General features: G+C 40.7%; 2 protein-coding genes across 2 annotated transcripts in view; both read left to right on the top strand.

Annotated features, from left to right (window-relative positions):
• Positions 1–22,893, top strand: part of LOC131683235 (neurogenic locus notch homolog protein 1) — a 542,971-nt gene that overhangs the window by 363,533 nt on the left and 156,545 nt on the right. The window lies entirely within an intron of this gene.
• On the top strand, positions 1,416–21,353 carry LOC131680413 (uncharacterized). The gene is made up of 2 exons (XM_058961129.1): positions 1,416–6,988; positions 21,086–21,353. The coding sequence occupies exons 1-2, from the start codon at positions 1,416–1,418 to the stop codon at positions 21,351–21,353; spliced, it is 5,841 nt and encodes a 1,946-aa protein (XP_058817112.1).

The raw sequence follows: 22,893 nt of genomic DNA, 5'->3' as shown, positions 1-22,893 counted from the left end.
TCCCCGCATGTTGGCGATACCCCTCGTCGCGGCAAGTAACTGGTGAACCAATTGACCATCCCTCGCTTGCGAAACGTCACGACCGAGCAAATCGAACGACTTGACAGTTGGGGCGATCACATCAACACAACACGATTAGTCAGCACAATTGGAATTAATATATAGTGAAGTGGAAGATTTACCTGAAATATTGATTTGCCTAATTTGAATTATACTTATTTACCTATTTACGTAGCCCTATTATCCACGTAGTAAGTGGAAAGTGGAGAATTAAGGTACGATACTAAAACTAATACTTACCTAGATATATTATTAAAGACTAAAACCTAACCTAAACTTACCGTTGACCATATAGGCTGTATTGGATTCTTTCTTTCGTGGTGAACCGGGAACCTGAAAGGTTAGGAAAGACACTGAAAATGTAAACTAAATAATTATATACTTACCTTTAACTAAAACTAATGAATTAAATAAATTACAGTATTTTAGCTGCTAAGTCTGCAACAAAAATACGGTGTTTGTTCTGACCATCGGGAACAATCTAAAATAATTTTCATCCGAAGTTGGATGAGAGTCAGAGGATCCTGCACAGCCGAGAAGAAGTCCGTAGACACCAGTAAGGGCCGTTCGAGATTCCTGCAGTGGGCAGCGTATGTAACCCTTTGTTGTAGGGAAATAAAATTGATTATTCGACTATGCCAACGAAAGGCAAAAACGTCACAAACACGGTTGATATGGATAAACCGTGCAAAACGTGTAAACAAAAGGAAGGTGATGAAAACTGGGTCTGTTGCGATGTGTGCGAGGAATGGGAGCATTTTCAATGTGCGGGCGTCAATGAATCTATCGCGGATAAAAGCTGGAAGTGCCGAGCTTGTCTAGCAGACTGGGATGGCAATGATAATACATCGCGCTCGGGATTGTCGTTCAACGAATCGTCCGTAAGTAAAAGTAGTCGAACGTCGCAAAGATTACAGCTTAGTTTACAGCATCTGGAGGAGCAAAGAAAACTTAGCAAACTGCGGGCGAAAGAGGAACTGAAAGTGAAGAAGCTAGAAGAGGAAGCTAAGTTGAAGCAGCTAGATGAAGAGCAGGCGTATTTGGAGCAGAGATACAACTTGTTGATGCGGCTAGAGGAGGAAAAGGGTTTATCTGATAAACGGAGTGGTTTGAGCTCAAAAAGTAAGCGAAGTGGCGTAAGCGTGAGAAGTAGGCGCAATCAGTTGGAGAACTGGTTGAAAGGAGCAAAGCCCGATGAAGATGCTCAGTAGAAGCTAACGTCATCGGTAAAACAGGCTACCTTGTCGGTTCACACAGTCAGTGAACCTATGCTATCGTCGGTTGCTGCTAAAGAGTTGAAACTACAACCTGTACCCATGTCGATTAATTCACTTCATGCTCCTGGTTCATCAAATATGAATGTATCGCGCCCATCTGCATCCGCTGCGGGAAATGTATCAACATTAGCAAAATCCTACGAACAATTGCTATCTGGGCAGACGGCTGCCACACAACCCGAAAGTGCAACCGTTCCTGTGACAGTACCCCAGCCTGGTATAGTATCTCAAGTTCCCATCGGGTCAAGTGGTTTGATGCCAATAGTGTACGGAAATGTACCCTACTACACGGCGGCCCCTATCTCACAACCAACGCCAACGTATGCAGCGGTACCAGATGGGTGGGAGCAAGTAAATTCAATACAAAATGGATTCATTAATATTCCTACTGCCGCCTCTTACGGGAATGTAGCTTCAACTAACCCAGGAGGTATACAAGGACCACCCATAGCGATCGCTGAGTTGGGACGAACAAGTGGAAACGTTCCTGTGACAGTTGTTTCGAAGAAGGTTATTCCCGATATGCAAAAGGTTCAAACAATAAATGCAGGTTCAATTCCTTTTCCTGTTAGTACTGTCTCTATGCAAAATTCGACTGTTTTTGCCGAACCTGGTATATCATCCTTTGTTTCTATTGGGTCCGGTGGTCTGATGCCAGTAATGTACGGAAATATTCCCTACTACACAGCTGCTTCTATCGCACAACCGACGCCGTCGTATGCAGCGATACCAGATGGAAGGGTCCGAGCAAATTTAATGCAAAACGTCCCCAATTATATTCCGCCTGCACCCCGTTACGGGAACGTAGCTTCAACAAACTCAGCAGGCATACTGGGACCACCCACAGTGGGTGCTGCACTAGGACCAACAAGTGCACAATTGGCTGCAAGACAGGTAATGCCACGCGAGTTGCCGAGATTCAGTGGAGATCCGCAAGAGTGGCCTATCTTCTACAGCTCCTTTAACAATACCACAGAAGTGTGTGGGTACACAGATGCGGAAAATTTGGCTAGGCTGCAGCGCTGTTTGGGGGGTTCCGCATTGGAGGCCGTACGAAGTCGTCTGCTGCTTCCAGCATCTGTTCCATATGTAATGGAAACACTTCACAAACTGTATGGAAGGCCAGAGATATTGATCAGCTCGCTTTTAAAGAAGGTGCGAAACGTTCCCCCACCCAAATCGGAGAATCTGAGCACAATTGTCGCTTATGGTCTAGCGATACAGAATTTAGTTGATCATATTGTCTTATCCAACCAACAAGCGCATTTGTCGAATCCAATGTTACTACAAGAATTGGTCGACAAACTGCCAACACCACTGAAGATGCAGTGGGCAACTTATAAGCAAGCAATCCTATGCGTTAACCTGGCTACGTTCAATAGTTTTATGGCCGGCCTTGTTAATCTGGCTTCAGAACTAATCGTCGACGTAGGCTCTTCTCAAAATCATCATAAACATGATAAGCCAGAGAAGCCGAAGCAGCGGGAAAAGCTGTTTACTCATGCCAACGAGACCAGGAAGGAAAGAAAGGCCGTAGTGGAAAATATTTCGAAGGCCTGTTCGTACTGCGGAAACGATAGTCATCAGATCCTGAACTGTTCTAGCTTCAAGTCATTGGACATCGGAGCGAGATGGAAGGCAATGCGCCTGAAGAACTTGTGCCGGCTGTGTCTCATACCACATCAGAAATGGCCTTGTCGCTCGAAGAAGGAGTGTGGTGTGGAAGGATGTCGTATTCGCCATCACATGTTATTACACAACAACCAGCCGATACGAAGTGAACCAGCTGAATCAGCGAAGTCATCCGAAACCGTACACCACCACCATCATCACATGAAGTCCCTTTCTCTATTCCGATATCTACCAATCACACTATACAACGATGGGAAGCAAGTTGAAACCTTCGTTTTCCTGGATGATGGGTCGTCGTCGACTTTGCTAGAAGAGTCATTAGCAGTTCAGTTGGGAATTGAAGGAGAACCGGAAAGCCTCTGGCTAGGCTGGACTGGAAAGATTGGAAGACACGAGAAAGGCTCCAGGAGAGTGAACATTCAAATTTCGAGTACAGGCAAGAAGGAGACGTTTCAGTTGCGAAATGTACGGACAGTGAGTGAGCTTGGTCTTCCCAGTCAAACCTTGCACTATCCCGAGTTAGTAAAGGAGTACCCACATCTGCAAGGTCTTCCAGTCACCAGTTACAGCAAGGCGAAACCAGGCATGATCATCGGTATCGATCACGTGCACTTACTCACCAGCCTGAATATTCGAGAGGGTAGAAAGACTGATCCAGTGGCGACGAAGACCCGACTCGGCTGGTGTATCTACGGAAGGAATCTCGGGAGCGACGGAACCGTAGAACAGTTGAACTTGCACGTTTGCGAAGGTATGACTAACAGTGACCTGTATGATTCGATGAAGAAGTTTTTCGCCGTCGAAGAAGCTGTGGTAACTGAACCAATCCGGTCAGAAGAGGATCAGCGAGCTCAAAATATTTTAGAAGCTACGACAGTACGCCGGGGATCCCGAATTGAGTCTGGTTTGCTATGGCGAAAGGACAACATTCAATTCCCGGAGAGCTACAAAATGGCGATGAGCAGGCTCCGAGGTTTAGAAAAGCGGCTAGCCAAAGATCCAGAGCTAAGACGAAGGGTTAACGAGCAAATCGGCAGCTACGAGCTCAAACAGTACATCAGTAAAGCATCGCGAGAAGAATTAGCCAACTTGAATCCTCAGCGAGTATGGTACCTGCCTTTGGGAGTAGTGGTTAACCCCAAGAAACCCAGTAAAATTAGGATGGTCTGGGATGCGTCCGCGAAGTCTAGTGGGATTTGCTTCAACGATCTGCTGCTGAAAGGTCCCGATCTGCTTGTGTCACTGGTAGGGGTCTTGCTGCGGTTCAGACAAGGCAAAGTCGCGGTGTGTTCCGATATACGGGAAATGTTTTTGCGAATTCTCATCCGAGATGAAGATAGATGGTCACAATGTTTTCTATGGAGAAGCAGTCCAGAGGAAAACATAGAAGTGTACGTGATCAACGTGGCGATGTTTGGTGCTACGAGTTCTCCATGTACGGCGCAATTTGTTAAAAATTGGAATACTCTCGATTACGCAGGTCGTTATCCAAGGGCAGTGGAAGCGATAACAAAGAACCACTACGTTGATGACTTCCTGGATAGTGTTGATTCGGTGAACGAGGCCGTAGAACTTGTTAAGGACGTGCAAGCTATTCACGCAGCAGCGGGATTCCAGTTTGGCAAAATACTGTCCAACGAGCAAAGGGTGCTCGACCAACTTGGAGAAGTGGAACCAGCGATAAGTAAATCGTTGCATCTCGATAAGGACGGAACATTCGAACGCGTTCTAGGTGTGATATGGGTTACGTCAGAAGACCATTTTACATTCGATCAGACTGTTTTGGAGGAAATTATCGATCTTGACCATGAAACTCCTACAAAGCGGCAAGTGTTACGTGCTGTAATGAGATTATACGACCCCTTGGGATTCGTCGCGCATTTCGTTGTACAAGGGAAGATTCTTATGCAGGAAATTTGGCGTACTGGTACGGACTGGGACGAGCCGATCGCCGAGCAGTTACACGAACTTTGGATAAGGTGGATTGAACTGTACAGGAAGATTAGTGAAATGAAAATTCCTCGCTGTTTCTTCCGGAATTTCTCGCCGCAGCAAATTACTGATGTTCAGGTTCATGTATTCACGGACGCTAGCGTGGCAGCCTATGCGTGTGTAGCCTACTTAAGGGTCACAGCAAAGGGGGAGAGCTGGTGTTCATTGATAGCGTCGAAAACTAAAGTTGCTCCACTTCGAGCGCAATCAATCCCGCGTTTGGAGCTACAAGCGGCTATGATGGGGTCCCGGTTATTACATAATATCTGTTCAGCTCTTACTATTAGCATTCAAAGGCGCTTCCTGTGGACAGACTCGGCAACAGTTCTTGCCTGGCTCCGCTCCGATAGCCGCCGTTACCATCAGTTTGTCTCCTTTCGGGTTGGCGAGATTCTATCGCTCACCAGTGTAAATGAGTGGCGCTACGTACCGTCTCGAGAAAACGTAGCAGATGATGCCACAAAATGGAGCTCAGGACCATCGTTCAACCCAACTTGTCGTTGGTACCATAGCTCGCCATTCCTGCTAGATCCAGACAGTCAATGGCCTACAGAACGGCCAGGGGATATTGCAGCGGTAAATGCAGAAAACGAAGAAATTCGAGTGATCGCCGTACATCGAACAGAAACAGAAGTGGTGAATGTGGAACGTTTTTCCAATTGGAACCGGCTGCTACGCACGATGGCGTATGTTCGTCGTGTTATTAATGTATGGAAACACAGACCACGTGCGAGTACGCCTCTTGTAGTTCTGAATCAGATAGAGTACTTAGAGGCAGAAGGGATGTTGTGGCGTCAAGCACAGGCACAAGCATATCCGGAGGAACTATCTCTGTTGGTTGACGGACGTAGCGTTTCCAAAGGCAGTTCACTTCGTATGCTGTCTCCATTCGTGGATGAAAGGGGAGTTTTACGAGTTGGTGGTAGAATTGAAAACGCGCCAGATATTTCCTACGATGCCAAGCACCCAGTCGTGTTACCAAGAAACCATAGAATCACTTACCTCGTCGTGCTTAGTTTCCACCAGCGGTTCCTTCATGCCAATAGTGAAACAGTATGCAACGAGTTAAAGCAGAAGTTCTACATTGCGAAGATGCGAATGGTAGTACGGAGTGTATGCAGGAGCTGTCAGTACTGTAAGATTAAAGGGGCTACGCCGGTGCCGCCCTTGATGGGACCACTTCCGAAGGTCCGATTGACGCCATTCATTCGTCCATTTACTTACGTCGGCGTGGATTATATGGGCCCCTTTGAAGTGAAAGTTGGTCGCAGTATCGTAAAACGGTGGATATGCTTATTCACCTGCCTTACGATACGAGCAGTTCATTTGGAGCTGGCACACAGTTTGTCTACGAAGTCTTGTGTGATGGCCTTCCGAAGATTTGTCAGCCGGCGTGGGGCTCCACTCGAAGTATTCACGGACAACGGCACCAACTTTGTGGGAGCAAGTCGTCAGTTAGCAGAAGAGATGAGGAAGATTACCGAGATAAACGTAACATGTGCAGCCACGTTCACCAACGCTCGAACTCAGTGGCATTTTAACGTTCCCGCAGCTCCTCATATGGGCGGGCCGTGGAAGCGAATGGTCAGGTCCGTCAAAAAAGCAATGCAAGCCATCTCCGATAATCTACATCATCCGAGTGACGAGGTCTTGGAGACAATAATGTTGGAAGCGGAAGGGATCGTCAATTGCCGTCCATTGACTTATGTTCCCTTGGAAGCTGCAGATCAAGAGGCACTAACTCCGAATCACTTTTTGCTGTACGGTTCAAATGGAATAAAACAACCAATAGCGGATCAGCCAGATATGCGATGTGTTCTCCGAGCCAGTTGGAATGTGGCCAAAGAAATTTTAGATCAGTTCTGGCGAAGGTGGGTTCGGGAATACCTCCCAATGCTAACCAGGCGGACAAAATGGTTCGATGCAGTCAAGCCCCTGGAACCTGGCGACCTAGTCATCATAATGGACGAACATGCTAGGAATCGCTGGGACGCATCCTGGAGACCTTTCCTGACAAATCCGGCCAGGTCAGGCGTGCCACCGTGCAGACAGCCAGAGGGGTGTTCGCCAGGCCGGCAGTAAAACTGGCGGTTCTTGATGTTGTAAGTGGTAGTCATCAGCCGGAGGAAGTTGCTCCGGAAGTGGCAATGGTTCACGGGTCGGGGGATGTTGGCGATACCCCTCGTCGCGGCAAGTAACTGGTGAACCAATTGACCATCCCTCGCTTGCGAAACGTCACGACCGAGCAAATCGAACGACTTGACAGTTGGGGCGATCACATCAACACAACACGATTAGTCAGCACAATTGGAATTAATATATAGTGAAGTGGAAGATTTACCTGAAATATTGATTTGCCTAATTTGAATTATACTTATTTACCTATTTACGTAGCCCTATTATCCACGTAGTAAGTGGAAAGTGGAGAATTAAGGTACGATACTAAAACTAATACTTACCTAGATATATTATTAAAGACTAAAACCTAACCTAAACTTACCGTTGACCATATAGGCTGTATTGGATTCTTTCTTTCGTGGTGAACCGGGAACCTGAAAGGTTAGGAAAGACACTGAAAATGTAAACTAAATAATTATATACTTACCTTTAACTAAAACTAATGAATTAAATAAATTACAGTATTTTAGCTGCTAAGTCTGCAACAAAAATACGGTGTTTGTTCTGACCATCGGGAACACCGCATTTCCACATATTCTGCGGCGTCCATCAAAGCTCTTCCAATGCTACGGTTTCGAAGTTGCGAATTTTCAGCTCATCCTTTTCTGCTTGATTGTTAGTAAAGTGGTGTTTTGGGCCACTCGTTGAACTTGACCTAACCTGTCTCGTAGTCCGCCACCCAAGATAACTGACACATGCGACAGGTATTTAATTCTACCTACAGTAGGGTTATAGCACCCATGCCCGCTCACACCATCCCATTTCGCTATTACTGCAGAACACGGTAGTACCCAGTCGATCGCGGCCTACAGATTAAATGTCATCAATAGACCCGCCAACATTTTTGAAAAATCTAAGATTTTCGTCAAAACTCCCTCCAAACCAAATTTCTGGCTACGCCGACAATGTGCAAGCAACGATACTGGATTCTCTCCAGTTTGATGAAGTGTATGTTCGAGGCAGAGCGGAAACAGATACACCCTCAAATGCCTTGGGCGCTGTAACAGAGACCACCCCGTCGCACAGTGATCATCTTCCATACAAAAGCCGGACAAAACCTCAAAAGTGGCCCGAATTTGATGAAAACTTCACATTGGGGTAATTTTGTCGCACTGAATTCATATTTGATGTTATTTTTTTATTTTTATTTCTACCTCAAAATTTTGGTACTTAGTTCGTGGTTCGAAAATTCAACCTTAACGAATATTGAGGTGCACAATATATGAAAATTCATTTTCAAAAAAATTGGTGTAGCGAATTTTTAGCAGAATACACATTTTTAAATTGTTGATAATGCTGGTAGACATTCATAAATTATATTTCGTACCTTGGGGAATCAAACACAATCATGCGTCTCCTTCAGACATATAATGAAAAATCACATTTTTTCATACCTCGGGGCAAAAAGCACATTCATTTTCGGAACGTACACCAATTTTCAAGTATCATTAACTACAAGTGATCTTTCCGAACTGTTTCAAAATAAAGTACAGCCACTTTGAACATTATAATTTTAATTTAATGTACGATTTATTATTTGTGCTTTATGCCTGTGTAAGAAAAAAGCTTGTATCGACTAAATGGAAAGTTATAAGTCCAGCGAATAACCTTTCAAATGAAACCAGTTCGACCTTAATCGGAATCTTAACTAAAAATATATAGTCATTTGAAGGTTTGAATACATTTTTTTACAGAATTGATCATCTATTTCACCTTTGAAGTTCTGCAAAAAATCTATCTTTCGTTTTCAACACCTAATATTTTGAGAAAACTCCATTAAACCTCTTTACAAACAAAGAAAATGTTAAATCAAGAAAAATCCAAAATAAAATTTAGAGGTTTTGTCCGGCTAGGCGACACTGCGCGTCGTCTGCAAGTTGCCCTAGCGTGCATGAATTGAGAATCGTCAATGTCATTTACGTAAAAATTGTAGAACAGGGAACTTAGACATGCATGTGCGAGTAAGCTGAATATAATTATCGACGGTCTTTTACCCGAAGCACGATCCAACTATCTGGCCACCAACACCGTACGGCGAAGAAGAAGGAGCACACACGGACGATTGGTAAGTAACGATGAGCTCGACAAACCATCGAAGTGTCTGAAATCAAAGAAATCCCCCGGTCCGGATAGAACACCAAACGTGCGATCCTGGCATATCCGGACGTGTTCAGGATGGTGCTGCAGATGTGTTTAAATAAAGGTTCCCCGAAATTTGGAAGGTATAGAAGCTGGTACTGCAGCCGAAGCCGCGCGGACTAACTAAGAGGCAGCTCGGATTGCGCAAGAAGCGTCAACAGTGGATGCAATTCTGACAATGTTTAAGAGTGCTGAGAAGGCATCTAAACAGAAGTGAAGAGGATATCGATACTGGGCTGTGGTCATGATAGATGTTAAGAATGCATTTAACAGTGCCAACTGGACAGCCATTGCTGCAGCGCTGCACAGAATGAGGGTTCCCAACTATCTATGCTAGATCCTGAAGAGCTACTTATAGAGCAGAGTGCTGCTGTGCGAGACGAGCGAAGGGTAGAAGTCAATGTCATTCACAGCGTACGTTCCTCAAGGCTCCATTCTTGGTCCAACTCTTTGGAACGGGTATACGATGGGGTCATAACTCTTCGGCTGCCCAGGAAAGTGAAAATCGCGCACACAAAAAAAATAATGAAATTTAAACGACATGTAAATCAATACGAATGTAAACATACAAAGATTGAATCAAAACTTTGATTGAAAATTACGTTAAAATCAATGCACTCAATTAGAGCATCAAAAAGCATACAATTTTACACTTTCGTTCGTGTAATATTACATGTCATTCATTTTACAGCAATAAGCGTGTAAAAAATACATAGAAGTGCATTGGTTTTCCATTTGAAGAAACTGTAATTTTCAATCCACGTGTAGAATTATAATAAAATTCGTAGAAGAAATATAATAAAATTATAATAAAATTCGTTGAAGAAAGTCGTGTGGATTTGTGGTGGAACTTAATTTTACATTTATATTCATGCTCCAAATATGTTTATGAAAATAAACTAAATTACACAATATTTTTTTTCTGTGTGGGTTTCGCGGACGACATGTAACTAACGTTGATGGGTGAGACACTTGAAGAAGTGGAGTTGTCAGTGACGGAGACAATAGACGCGACCGAGAGCTGGATGAACGGAGTCAAGCTGTAAATAACCCACCACAAGCAGCGTCAAAGCGATTCAGCGGATTCAGATCGACGTTAGAGGGCAGAATTTTGAGTGATAACCGACGACCGGTTGAGCTTCAACAACCACGTCGACTACGTCTGTGAAAAGTCGGCGAAGACAACGAGAATCATGCCAAATGTCGGCTACCGAGACGAGACGTATGCTATCTACCGTTTCGTCATCAATACTTCGATAAGGGGTTCCCTGGGGTGCTGCGCTGCAAACCAAATGGAGCACAGTGGCGGATTTACCTAAAAACCTGGCCAAAAGTCGAAAATAGCATCGTAGTACTTTGGGTTCTAGTACATATTTTGTCCTTCAGATGGTGCTGCCGCATGCTATTTTAAGTGAAACGCTTCAAAATTTCCATATTTGAGGTTTTGAAACATCCAAACAGTTTAAACCATCGCGTTTTTCTCATATTTTTATCGAGCGCTCGAAATATCAGTATTTTTCAAGTGCAGCTGGATTTTGACAAAAGTGCCGGTTTCGAATGTAGAAGAATGGAAAGTTATGCTGACGGTATGTACTTTATTTATATGTATTGATGTCAAAAGATATTATTTTGCTTGTTTATAGAACATGACAATAACTTTCCCGCTTTTGTAGCAGATGGTTTCAACACACATTTTTGCTAAATTATTGAAATACTTTTTTTGTCCACGTATGTCCACTATGTTTCAAGGCAATTTATGTTCCTTGAACGATTCTCCATTTGGAACATTATAGAATTCTTGCCCGAATTTGCCCGTTTTTCAGTAATTATTGATCAAGTGGAGACGGAGATGGATTATAAGATTTTCAGTTTAAAATTTGGACTCGTACTTTTAATTACTGCTGCACCTCTGGTTGTCATAGCGAGTCGCACAATACTCTATTTTGATCAGGAAGAATTGTGTATTTAGTGGTGAAAATTTCATCAAGATTCTTAAACATATTCAAAAGTTATCAAAAGTGGAATGCAGAAGACGTAAATAATTCTGGTCGTTCATATTGAAAACCAACGAGGTCAACATAAGTGACCGCCAAAGGATCCCAATTTCAAAAGTCGATTTTGAATACCATGCTTAAACGTTACCAGGAAACTATGACGTTTGATCATGCAAAGCAAAACAAATCTAGAAGTGGAATATATGACAGGATACTACGTGCGAAAATCAGTAGAATAGTGCAAAAGAATACTGGAATCTCCGGCCGTGATTTGGCCAAAAAGCTCACTTTGGCGTATTCTCCAGCTTGGCGAATTTGTTTGCGAGAAGGTTGTCAGTCGTAGTATGTCAGCAAGCATGACAACAAAACGTAGTTGCTCAGAACTATACCAGGAAGCAGTACAAGCATGTTAGGCCCAAGCATAACCCATGAATTTAAATGGACGTAATATTGGATTTTGGACAAATCCTCGGTCTAACAATTTATATAATACTATGAATCTTAGTGAATTTTACTTGTTTTCGTATTTTTGTCATATTCATTTTTTAGTTACTGAAATTTGCATGCAAACTTGTTCTCAATTTTCACTCCATGTATTTCGTCGCAGAATCGGCTTATTTTATATAATTTAGAAAAATACTATTTTTCGTTTTTTGAAAAATATGTGCATCGGACAGCAATTGAATAATAATTGTTCAGAGGGAATAATAATCATACAGAGAGTTTAAAAGTTTTGTAACTATGTTGTACAATATTTCAAAAAATATAGTTTGAAATGACTAATAACATCAGTTCTTATAATAGCTACATCATAAAGACACCCAAACGTCTTTATGCGTGCAAACCAATAGAATTTATCATTTAACCTCACACCATTTAAAATTCGATACATTATAAACGTTATTGGCATACACTGGAACCATTAAATCTTCATTCGTGAAAATTTACTTATATTTAGAATAAAATGTCGGCCATTTTGCATCCGCCATTTTGAATTTTGAAAAATCGCAATCTGCGCCCCCAAAAACCGTGGTATGTACCGTTGCAGGTCAATCAAAATCATTTCCGACTTTTGGCCAGGTTTTTAGGGAAATCCGCCACTGTGCGGAGCCGTGAAAAGCTGAACCGGACATTCCGGCTGATGCCCGTACGAGTCGCGAGTGGTTACAGAACAATATCGTCGGAGGTAGTATGCGTTCTCGCCGGCATGATCCCGAAAATGCATCACTATGGCTGAAACATGAAGATGTGAACTTACATTTGATGCAAATTTTGTACGGGCACGGATGCTTCCGGAAGTTAAATCACAAATTGGGATTGGCGAGAAATTCCGCCGCCGGGGAACTATCCGTTGGTGTAGATTGGGTCCCCCGCCGGGGACCAGTTGAGTAGTACGCAACGTAGAACCGGGTTCGAGTCATCTGGGCGCCAGTGATACGGACGTCAGACTTAACCGGAATCGCCAGACCGACCTTAACACCCTACCGGATAGCTCATGAGTAGGGTAGCCGGGGATCAGACCGCGTCGAATAGCTAGCAATGGATCACTGGGGCGCCAGTGAACCGGAAGCTCCGCTCCACCCGGAATCGCTGGATGGACCTTAGCACCTACTGGCTGGTCCGTAGAGTAGGCTAGGTCCATCGCTGGGGCTACATCGAGTAGATCGGAACAAAGCGGGGAGCTAATTGACTCACGGAAACGAACATCGGCATCGGGAGAAATCTACCGCTCGGTATCGGGAGAACCTGTCTCGCCTAGGAATTCTCCTTCGGAGTAGGCCAGATCCATCGTTGGGGACTGGACCGAGTAGTTTGCGAACAAGTCGGGAGCTGAACGAGTTAATGGTGCTGAATGGTACGAGAAGAAAGTTTCGGCGCAGAGTGGCACAAGGGAGCCGAAGGGCTAGGTAAATTAGACAGTCTGAAGTTTGCCGCCCAGATTGTCTTCGTAGGGGAAGAGCATAAAGTTTCGACCCACTGCTAGCTTTCCGACTACCATGTAGAAATTGCCAGTCTGTGTTGATGGTGAAGAACACACCACCGTCGAGGAGTAGTGCTGTAACCCTACTAAAGAAACTAACTGCTAAGTAGTGGAATTAGAGTGGGTGTTATGCTCATAAAAACCCACTCCGCGAAGTAATGCCGTAAGATAGTGCCGGGGAGGACTCAGGTTTTGGGCAAGAGTAGTGGTTTTTGGCGAGTCGGGTGGCAACACAAACCAGCTCCCTGAGATGTTACAGTTTAATATATTTTTTTCCTGCAGCCTCAGGGCTTTTTTGGAAGTGTTTTGCTATCCTCTAAAAACAAAAACAAAAAAACACACGCACTCGATTGGTATATGAGACTCGGCCAAATAACAAATCTGAATTGAAAATAAGAAAATTTTCTGAACTATATATGAAGATATAATACCTCATTGAGTTAAAACTATCAGCAATAGTCTAGAGATGTCTCACTCATATACATACTAATTTCATAATAAATCCAGTGAAGATAAATTTTCAGTATTGTATTGTGAAGATATTTTTGTTCCTTACATGAGAAACTATCAACGGTCTTCTAGAAATGTTTCGCTCACATACAAATAATTTAAGGTTATATCATTCATGGTTATTCACGATAGATTTAAATTCTTCCACATAATTGTAATTTTCAGTGTTTTGTAGTATTTGCACCGACTTTTTAGTCGTAGAAAATTCAACTTTGGTCGCATCTAAATGCAGTAATAGTAATACAGTAGTGTAGATAGCCCAAAAAAATAGTAGTTTGCAATATTTTCTAAACTGCTAAGATGTAACGAGATGGAAATTTCGCTTTCGAGGTCTGGTTATTAGAGTGTTGAAATGATGATTGACATGATCCTATATCACGCCTCTTGGTTTAGAACCGAGCATATGAGCATAAGGTGTAATGTTTCTTCCTTCGAACCTCTTGCTCTCGTGTACATATTTATTCCATTTATTACCGCATTTTTCCCGAAGATATAAAACATTAGATAATAGGCTCCATAACTTTGCCATAGTCCTTCCTAAGTTTCAAAAGAACTTGATAGTGTCCCCGATACTCGGACGTAACACATCACCCGATCCATAGTCGATTTGATCGTATATGTCGGTTTAGCTAGAAACCCACATTCGTGTATTAGAGCCCATAGGTGATCTCAATCGATTGTATCATATGCGGCTTTGAAATCTATAAACAGGTGGCACGTTGTAATTGCAACATTTTTGAAAGACTAGTCGAATCGAAAATATTTCGTTTGTTGTGATGCATGCCCCAGTAAAACCTGCTCTGAATTCCCCATTTTTCTCTGTGGGCAGCGGTGAACACTTTGTAGGTGGCATTCAGCAATGTGATTGACTGGTACTTGCAACAATCCAGCTTATCACCTTTGTTATAGACGGGACATGTGTACTACTCTCTCATTATTTTATATGAAGAGTAAACTGAACGAATTTCTATTCGAAAGGTTCAAGCCAGCAATACGAACGTAGGGAAACGTATATCTGCAAAAACAAACACGGACATTTAAAAACTACAGCCATTTTCAAAATCTCTCTCGATTTAGCAGAAGCTTTTACTAGATCGAACAATCGACTAATGATACATATGCATACTATGCTGAAGTATGCTTTCCAAAATGTGATTTTGTGTAAAGGTTTGGGAGAAAAGTTCTTCATTCAAGCATAGAATTTTGCTCCCAAACATTTACGAAAAATCACCTATAATTCTCACAAGCTGACATCAGCAGCCTGGTAAACATTTGAATTGTGCGTTTATTTCCTCGGCAAGCAGTTTATCGTCTATTTATTCTTCATTAGTGGGAGGGTAACCAAATTTTCACCTCTCAAGAACTTGCGAAAAGCTACTGACAATGGAAGCTCCACCGCAACGGCATCCCTTATTGTTGAACGCCCAGGCAGTTTAGTAACTATAATAACATATCGGAAAGAATGAAATATTTAAACCAACAGTCAGACTATAGAAATCATCAATGGGGAAACACGTGGCTGCAACCATGCGGTAGCATGCGGCTAACCGACATTTGTGATTTCTTACCTGTTTCACCATTGTGCTGTATGATCGGTGTAAAGTCAAACCGGACTAAGTAGCAAAATCTCAAAAGACGAGATAATGATAGGATTGAATCAAAAATTTCTTCTTCAGCCACATTTCATTTGCACCAGATTTGAAAAATGTTATCATTAGTAGGAATTATGAAATAAATCCATTGCGAATATTACCGTAAAGAATGCAAAGATTCAATCTTTGTACACGTTTTTCTCTGTATCAATGTAGTATCGCTTTGTCCGGTCTGGCACAAAACCGACATCATGCATGCGCGTGCGCTTTGTATTCATTTTCACTGAAGTTAGAATGGACATACGGCATTTGGTAAAAATGCGGCTGCAAATATGGGTATTTCATCAACTTTACTAAAATATGAATAATTCAAAAACGAAGCATCGTAGCTATGTAATGTAAGCGAACGAAAAATTCTACACAAAGCAAGCTACAATCCTATGCAATAATATGTGGTACTTTTGAATAAAATATTGAAGATATTTTGGTTCGAACTAGAAAATGCTAGCCGTGAGTAATCATCAAAATTTTAAAATTTTAGTTATACCAAAAAATAGCTTAACTCCTTGCGCAACTTTACACGAGAGGGATTGTTGATATCTTTTACGTAAAAGTTTTAAAAATTCGAGAAAGCGCCGCAGCCGATCCTGTAACCTTTCGCCTTAAGGTCCTTCAAAAATCCAGCGTGCGTCTTTGAAAGCGACTTTCAAAGAGTTTGAATGCGAATGATATGACATGACATGACGGATACAACATTCTGTATTACTTTTTATACATCCAAAAATCTAAAAAACAAATTATACGAAGTATGCATTCGATGAACCGACCAAATATTTCTGCAGATGCTCTAGAAACATTTCTTATTTTAAATAGCGTTTGAGTTAAGCACAATACCTCTACAAAAAAATTTTAAAACAAGCAGTGATTGATTTTTTAAGAAAGTAACACTATTTCCATAACTAATTTGTGTTTGCAGAACCTTTCATTAAAGATCTAATTATTAAAATGAACTGGTAAAAGAACTGTTAAAAAATCAGATCAATCGGCTCATCAGTTGCAGAGATATCTTCCACTCCGCTAACGCGTAAGGAAATGCTTCGGAACAACGGCCGGCAAATTCATCCATTTTTGCATGAAAATACGCACATCCTTTACCAGTGACTTGAGTAAGACATGGACTATATACTTGAAAAAATCACTATATATATATATATATATATATATATATATATATATATATATATATATATATATATATATATATATATATATATATATATATATATATATATATATATATATATATATATATATATATATATATATATATATATATATATATATATATATATATATATATATATATATATATATATATATATATATATATATATATATATATATATATATATATATATATATATATATATATATATATATATATATATATATATATATATATATATATATATATATATATATATATATATATATATATATATATATATATATATATATATATATATATAAGCTATATATTCCATTGATCTGCAAAAGTTGAAAAGTTGCAGTTGAAAAATCACTACGCACCCCAAATGTTTACCGGTCAAAATATTTTCTACAGAATTTCATTTGCAGAACCTAAGCCTTTTGGAATAAATTAAAAATCTGTTTCCCGGGATTCCCGAATCCCGGGAATTAGAAAACATAATTTTCCGGGAATTGGGAATCTCGGGAAATGCAAAAATCTATGTGCTACAAATTGCTATTCTCGATTCATATGTTATAATTGTGCTAGGTGGAATTGAAGGCAGAAGGTAGCATCTACAGTCGTGATTCGCTGGTTGGACATTTTTTAACTGGACCGCTTTTTAGTTGGACCTCCGCTAGTTGGATCATTGTCAAATTAAAAAGCATCTGAATGTCAAAATCTTATTTCAAGTTTTCTTTGACAATCAATCTGACAATTATTAGAGAAGTGAATAGATGCAACTTCACTACTAACATCTCCTTTGGAGAGTTTTTGACATCTGTCAGTTGGTCCAACTAACGGATCAAATTCGTTAGTTGGACAGAGGTGTGGCCCAAACAGCGAATCACGACTGTATTACGCTGTATTTTCGAGTATAAGTGAACTGTGTAATTTATGATGTTGATTTTGAACCGAAAATAGCTGAATGAACGCGCTGCACCAAAAGAATGAAGGACGAGGCAAGCAACTGAAAAAATTTCTTTATCGCGGTGGGCGTCCATCAAACTTCGCCACAACCAACAAAAACTTCAAAGCCCCCAGAAAGTTATCCAACCATAGTAACAAACAGCATTGCTAAACAAGATGCAAATAATAGATAGGAGGGCTCGATGACCGTAGTCAGCAAATCGAAGATGCATATTAAACCAATCGACCGTTATATTCAAGACAACTGCTGCGATATTGGTATGGACGAAGTGACGATCAAGGGCGCAGACTCAATGACCATTAGGTATTGCTAAAAAAACTCGCCGTAACGAAAAAAATTACGCACGCAATAGTTAACTGTGTGCGAGGGAATCAATAGTAACAACAACAATCATCAATACGGCCAATGAGTACCCTGTTCTGTTTAACAGACTGCGCCCGTTGGCCGAATTGTGTAAAGGTGCATACCAAAACAAACGATTTACGACGGACCATATGTTCATCCTGCGATATAACTTGGATAAAATTCGAAGATACGACTAGCGGACTCCCCATCTATTTGTGGATTTCAAGGCGGCGTACGATTCAGTGAAACAAAACGAACAGGGCAAATATCGATGGGTAAAAATTTAGCGGCAGAATAACCAGAGAGACAGCTCATGTTAGATCGATTGAGGTAAAGGGATGCGCTTTCAAATTTATTGTTCCATATAGCGCTCGAAGGTTTCAAATGAATATTTGGTGGGCAAAGGCATAGAAACAAATATCACGATACCTCACAATTACTGACATAAAAATATGTTGAAACCTTTTTTCGTACTGTAGAACCAACAAGAACGGTTTCAATACGAACAAAATGTGTGCAACATTTACCACAGATATTTCTCTTTGCGAGTAAATTTGGCGATCTAACATCGCACAGTGATCACCGTCCATACAAAAGTCAGACAAAACCTCAAAAGTAGCCAGAATTCGATAAAAACTTCACATTTGGCTAAATTTGTGGCGCTAAATTCATATTTAATAGCAGTTTTTTTTATTTTTTGGTTGCCTCAAAATTTTGGAACTTAGAGTGGTTCAAAAATTCAATATTGACGAACATAAAGTGTACTATATCTCAAAATACAACTTCAAAAAATTTGGTGCAGTGATTTTTTAGCAAAATACACATTTTTTAAATAATAAAGAATACTGAGAGACATTTAAAAATTATATTACGAACCCAGGGTAATTAAACACTACCATCCTTCAGACATATCTTGAACAATCACCTTTACTTCGAGGCAGAAAGGGGCAAAACAAAACATTCATTTTCGGAAAGTGCACTAATGTTCAAGTGTTATTAACTACAAGCGATCGTTCCGAACTGCTTCAAAAAAAGGTACAGCCACATTGACCGAGCTTGTATCGACTAAATTCAACGGCAAATAAAAATCCAGCGAATAACCTTTCAAATGAAACCAGTTAGTCTCTGATCGAAATCTTAACTAAAAACGTTTTTAATCCACCTAACAGTGCGATGAGACATTTCTTATAACTCTTATCACTCTCTTCGGATATTATATCGTTTGAGAACATTTAGAACTTGATGCTTCGCGATGTTTTTGATAACATATACTACATGGGATAGTGGCAGGACTCAGTGAATCGCTCAAATCAGCATAGAACAACATCAGTGCTAGAAATCTCAAACCAAATCAATGGGAAAGCGAAAAAATGGTACTACGTTGTGAAGCGATGGTCACTATTTATTAAAAAATCACGGTTAAATAAAAAATAAAACTAAAATTTCAAATAGTTTATAATTTTCACAAACTTATTAGAAAAAATTGTTTAATAAGCTTTCGTAATATTGTGTAGGAAAAAAGCTGAAAATTTCAGTATTTTCTCTATCTGCAACATATAAACCCTTAAGTATACCAATTAATTGTTATAGGAATTGGAATAGGTTCGCCAAATTTTGGAAGAAGTCTATAAACTACTGAAAACTACCTAAAAATTGTTGTAGTTCTATGCAATAAAAAAATCTCCAAAAATGAAATGTACCTATTAATGTGAAACACAGTGAATAATACATACAATAAAGACCAATTTTTATCAGTCTTATGGTGTATTTTAGGCTGACAAAACGGGGACATTGGCTAAATCGGGCAATTTTTTTTCTTTATAATAAACTGAAGCTGTTAAAATATTCTTCCCGTCCCTTGATGTAGTCTGATAACTATTTCTGATTATTTCTGCATATTTCCATCTTCATGATAAGGAAAACATGCTCAAGAAAGGATTTACTCGAATTCAGCCTTGTTCGTCTGCTAGAGCCCATCAAACATATGTTCATATTTGGCTGATAAAATCGGGGTTTCAATGTATTATAATAGATATTCAGCATTCGAAAAAGTTTTTTGTGAATGAGTGTAGAACGAATTTGTTTCTACTAACTTGAAATCAGCGGCGTAGCCAGAAATTCGGTTTGGTGGGGGTTTGGTGAAAATCGATCATACTGTCCAAACGGCATAATTCCGAAATTTTAAAATTATGCAGAATTATTTTTTCAGAAAATAGTAACAGAGTTCGTGTCTTTAGCGAATTTGTTGAGACTTTATTATAGTCATGAATATTAACCTGAGAAAATTCACCATAAATACTTCTTGGACGATATACCGTCAAAATTATTTTATCAAATGATGCGCTGTTTAACGTTTGTAAAACTCGTCGAAGATACTAAACCTTGTTACACTTCGAGATTCTGCCGATGAAATGCCAAAACTTTTTATAGTGCACACTAAGAAGAACGCAGCCTGTTCTAAAACAGCATGCACGATCTTCCTTTCACACAAAACGATGATAATTATATCGTTCTCGTTCTCGCACCGCAACAATGATCTTGGACGATCAAGCCGTCAGGAACAATTGAGGTAGTTTTAAAAGACAAGTGGTGTTGAGTGGAACTGATTGTGAGCAGCCATCAAAAGAGGAAATTGGGATCGCCGGATCGTAAATTGATCCGTATTAAAACCGTCCATCGACACCTGAAGGTAACGATACTGCGCATTATAATGAAATAGTGACTAACTTTTGGCACCTTTCCATAAAAAAGGTTGAAACGACCTTCCTACGATCAACCACGTGCAACTTGATCATCGCGAAATCGGGACAACAGGCTTATGCAAATGCACTAATTGCAGCTTTTCGAACCTGTGCCGGACAGATTAGCACCGTAATACGGAATCAAGATCTCGTGCGAGTCGAGTATCACTATTCGCTCGATCCATTAACGCCAAAACGGTAATTGACAACCATTGTTGGCACTGAACGAACCCTAACCTTATTTCCACACTTTAGAGGCAGGCCGAAAGATTCAAAGCTCTGGAGCAGAATCACCAAATAAATTGCAAGCGCCTGCGAGGATCGAGTGAAGCATCATACAATACAAAAAAGCCCTTCTCCAGGTACATAGAGTTGCCAATGTGAGTGTCCAACGTATCTCACTCAACACAACATAACCTCGTCAGAGGGCTTTTATTTGCAGCTCGAACTTTCATCTTCACCAGTGCGACGGCGATCGTACGACGGTCGGGGCTGACCAGCAATAGCGAACTAGGCAGCGATTACGAAGAAGGGCGGTCCACAACCACACCACTTCCCTCAACCACGTCATTCGCTCTGTCGGACTACTCGAACGATAAGGACGGTAAGTCTGCATGCGTATGCGAGAAGTCGTGCAGCGACGACTACGATATCCGGTGCGGCAGAGTGCATCGTGACAAACGGCAGGGAACCCGAGCCGCTGACGCGACGCTACATAGTGCAGCTGTGTGACCGGACTGTGCTAAAGTGCAGGTGTGAGCAACATAGTCGATCAGTTGTAGGACACTGCAGATGCACCAATTCAGTGGCAACAGAGGCAGAGCAGCAACACGGGGCCCCCACCGATGCCATGCAGTAGTGTGAATAATTTATGGAAAGAAGGAAGACTGTGTGTATGCCAAATAGAAATAAGATTGTACCATGAGCAAAGTGTTTAACATTAAGCATAGTTTACCCTACCGCCCCACCTTACATGAGTAATTTTCTTTCGAATGAGCTTGGGCTTTGCTACCTTATTTTGACTACTGGCCCATGACACGCCTCCAGAAATCATTTAAGAATTTAAGCATTGTCCCACTATTGCACTTTCGGATTTTGCCTTGTTTTGTCTCTGTCAGAAAGAAAGTAACAACCTCCGAAATTGGCGGTTTCAAAATGATGTTAACTTGACCTTAAATTACTGTTTTTGAACATTTGACCTATACATATAATTGGTCATACAACAAAAATCAAATGCTCATCAAAATCGACCTGCTAGAGTCGAATGGAAATCGTCATTTTTCATAAAGTTCTCTCTATATTCGGAAAATGTTATCCTCGTTATTAATCATATTACGTTTTCGTCTCAACTCGACTCATTCCCAAAATAAAAACCTGTTTTAATCCACCTTGTGGTGCAATTGTGCCTTTCTCATTTGTCCAGACTACGTTTCCATGGCTGGTTATGTTCAATACAATGGTAAAAATGAATATTACATGTTCAGTACGATTTGCACATACATACAATGGATCGACAGCCACGATTTTGAGATGCTATGTGATACTGAAACATCGCTTGAAACCAGCTGTGGATCATGGAGAAAGGTCTGAGAGGTCCGGGTCCTGCCGAAAATTTTCAACTTGTTAAGAAATTTTAAACTAGTTTTAATTTTAAAGTAGCAACCCCTCACTGCATTCTCCCTCCGGGCCGGTATGATTGACGATTTTTAGAGTGATTGCATAACCTTTCTATATGAGAAAGGCAAAAATGTACCAAAGTCCAAAAAAGTCCATTTTTGCCAAACATCTCAATGTTTCATGCATTTTAAAGTCATTTGGCATCAAAAATACAAATTTCATTTTGAAAATTGTTCATTTCAGTTTATATGGAAATTTGCTGTGTGATTGCACTTTTCAACTCGTAAATCCGGAACCGGAAGTCCAATCAATAAAAAAATTCAATAGCAGCCGATGGGAAGGTTGTACCTTTCATTTGAGATTAACTTTTTGCAAATCGGTCCAGCCATCTCTGAGAAACAGAGGTCACATTTTTTTCCACATACACAAATACATACACACACAGACATTTTCCGATCTCGACGAACTCAGTCGATTGGTATATGACACTCGGCCCTCCGGGTCGGGATTAGATTGACGAATTTTAGAGTGAATGAGAAAGGCAAAAACCTATTTTAATCCACCTAGCGGTGCAATTGTGCCTTTCTCAATCATGAATCACGAGAATGTGTGCGTTGTTTATATTCATTAAAAACTTTTAAATGCAAATATTACA

This window comes from Topomyia yanbarensis, chromosome 2, assembly GCF_030247195.1.
Source record: "Topomyia yanbarensis strain Yona2022 chromosome 2, ASM3024719v1, whole genome shotgun sequence".
NCBI classification, from domain to species: domain Eukaryota; kingdom Metazoa; phylum Arthropoda; class Insecta; order Diptera; family Culicidae; genus Topomyia; species Topomyia yanbarensis.
Note: the sequence above shows the minus strand (reverse complement) of the source record. Positions and strands in the feature narration are given on the sequence as shown.

Bases quoted from the DNA above. Each gene is read 5' to 3' on its own strand.
- LOC131680413 (XM_058961129.1), top strand. From the start codon at position 1,416: ATGAATGTATCGCGCCCATCTGCATCCGCTGCGGGAAATGTATCAACA. The intron at 6,989-21,085 runs GTCAGGCGTGCC...CATCTTCACCAG, and splicing joins TTCCTGACAAATCCGGCCAG to TGCGACGGCGATCGTACGAC.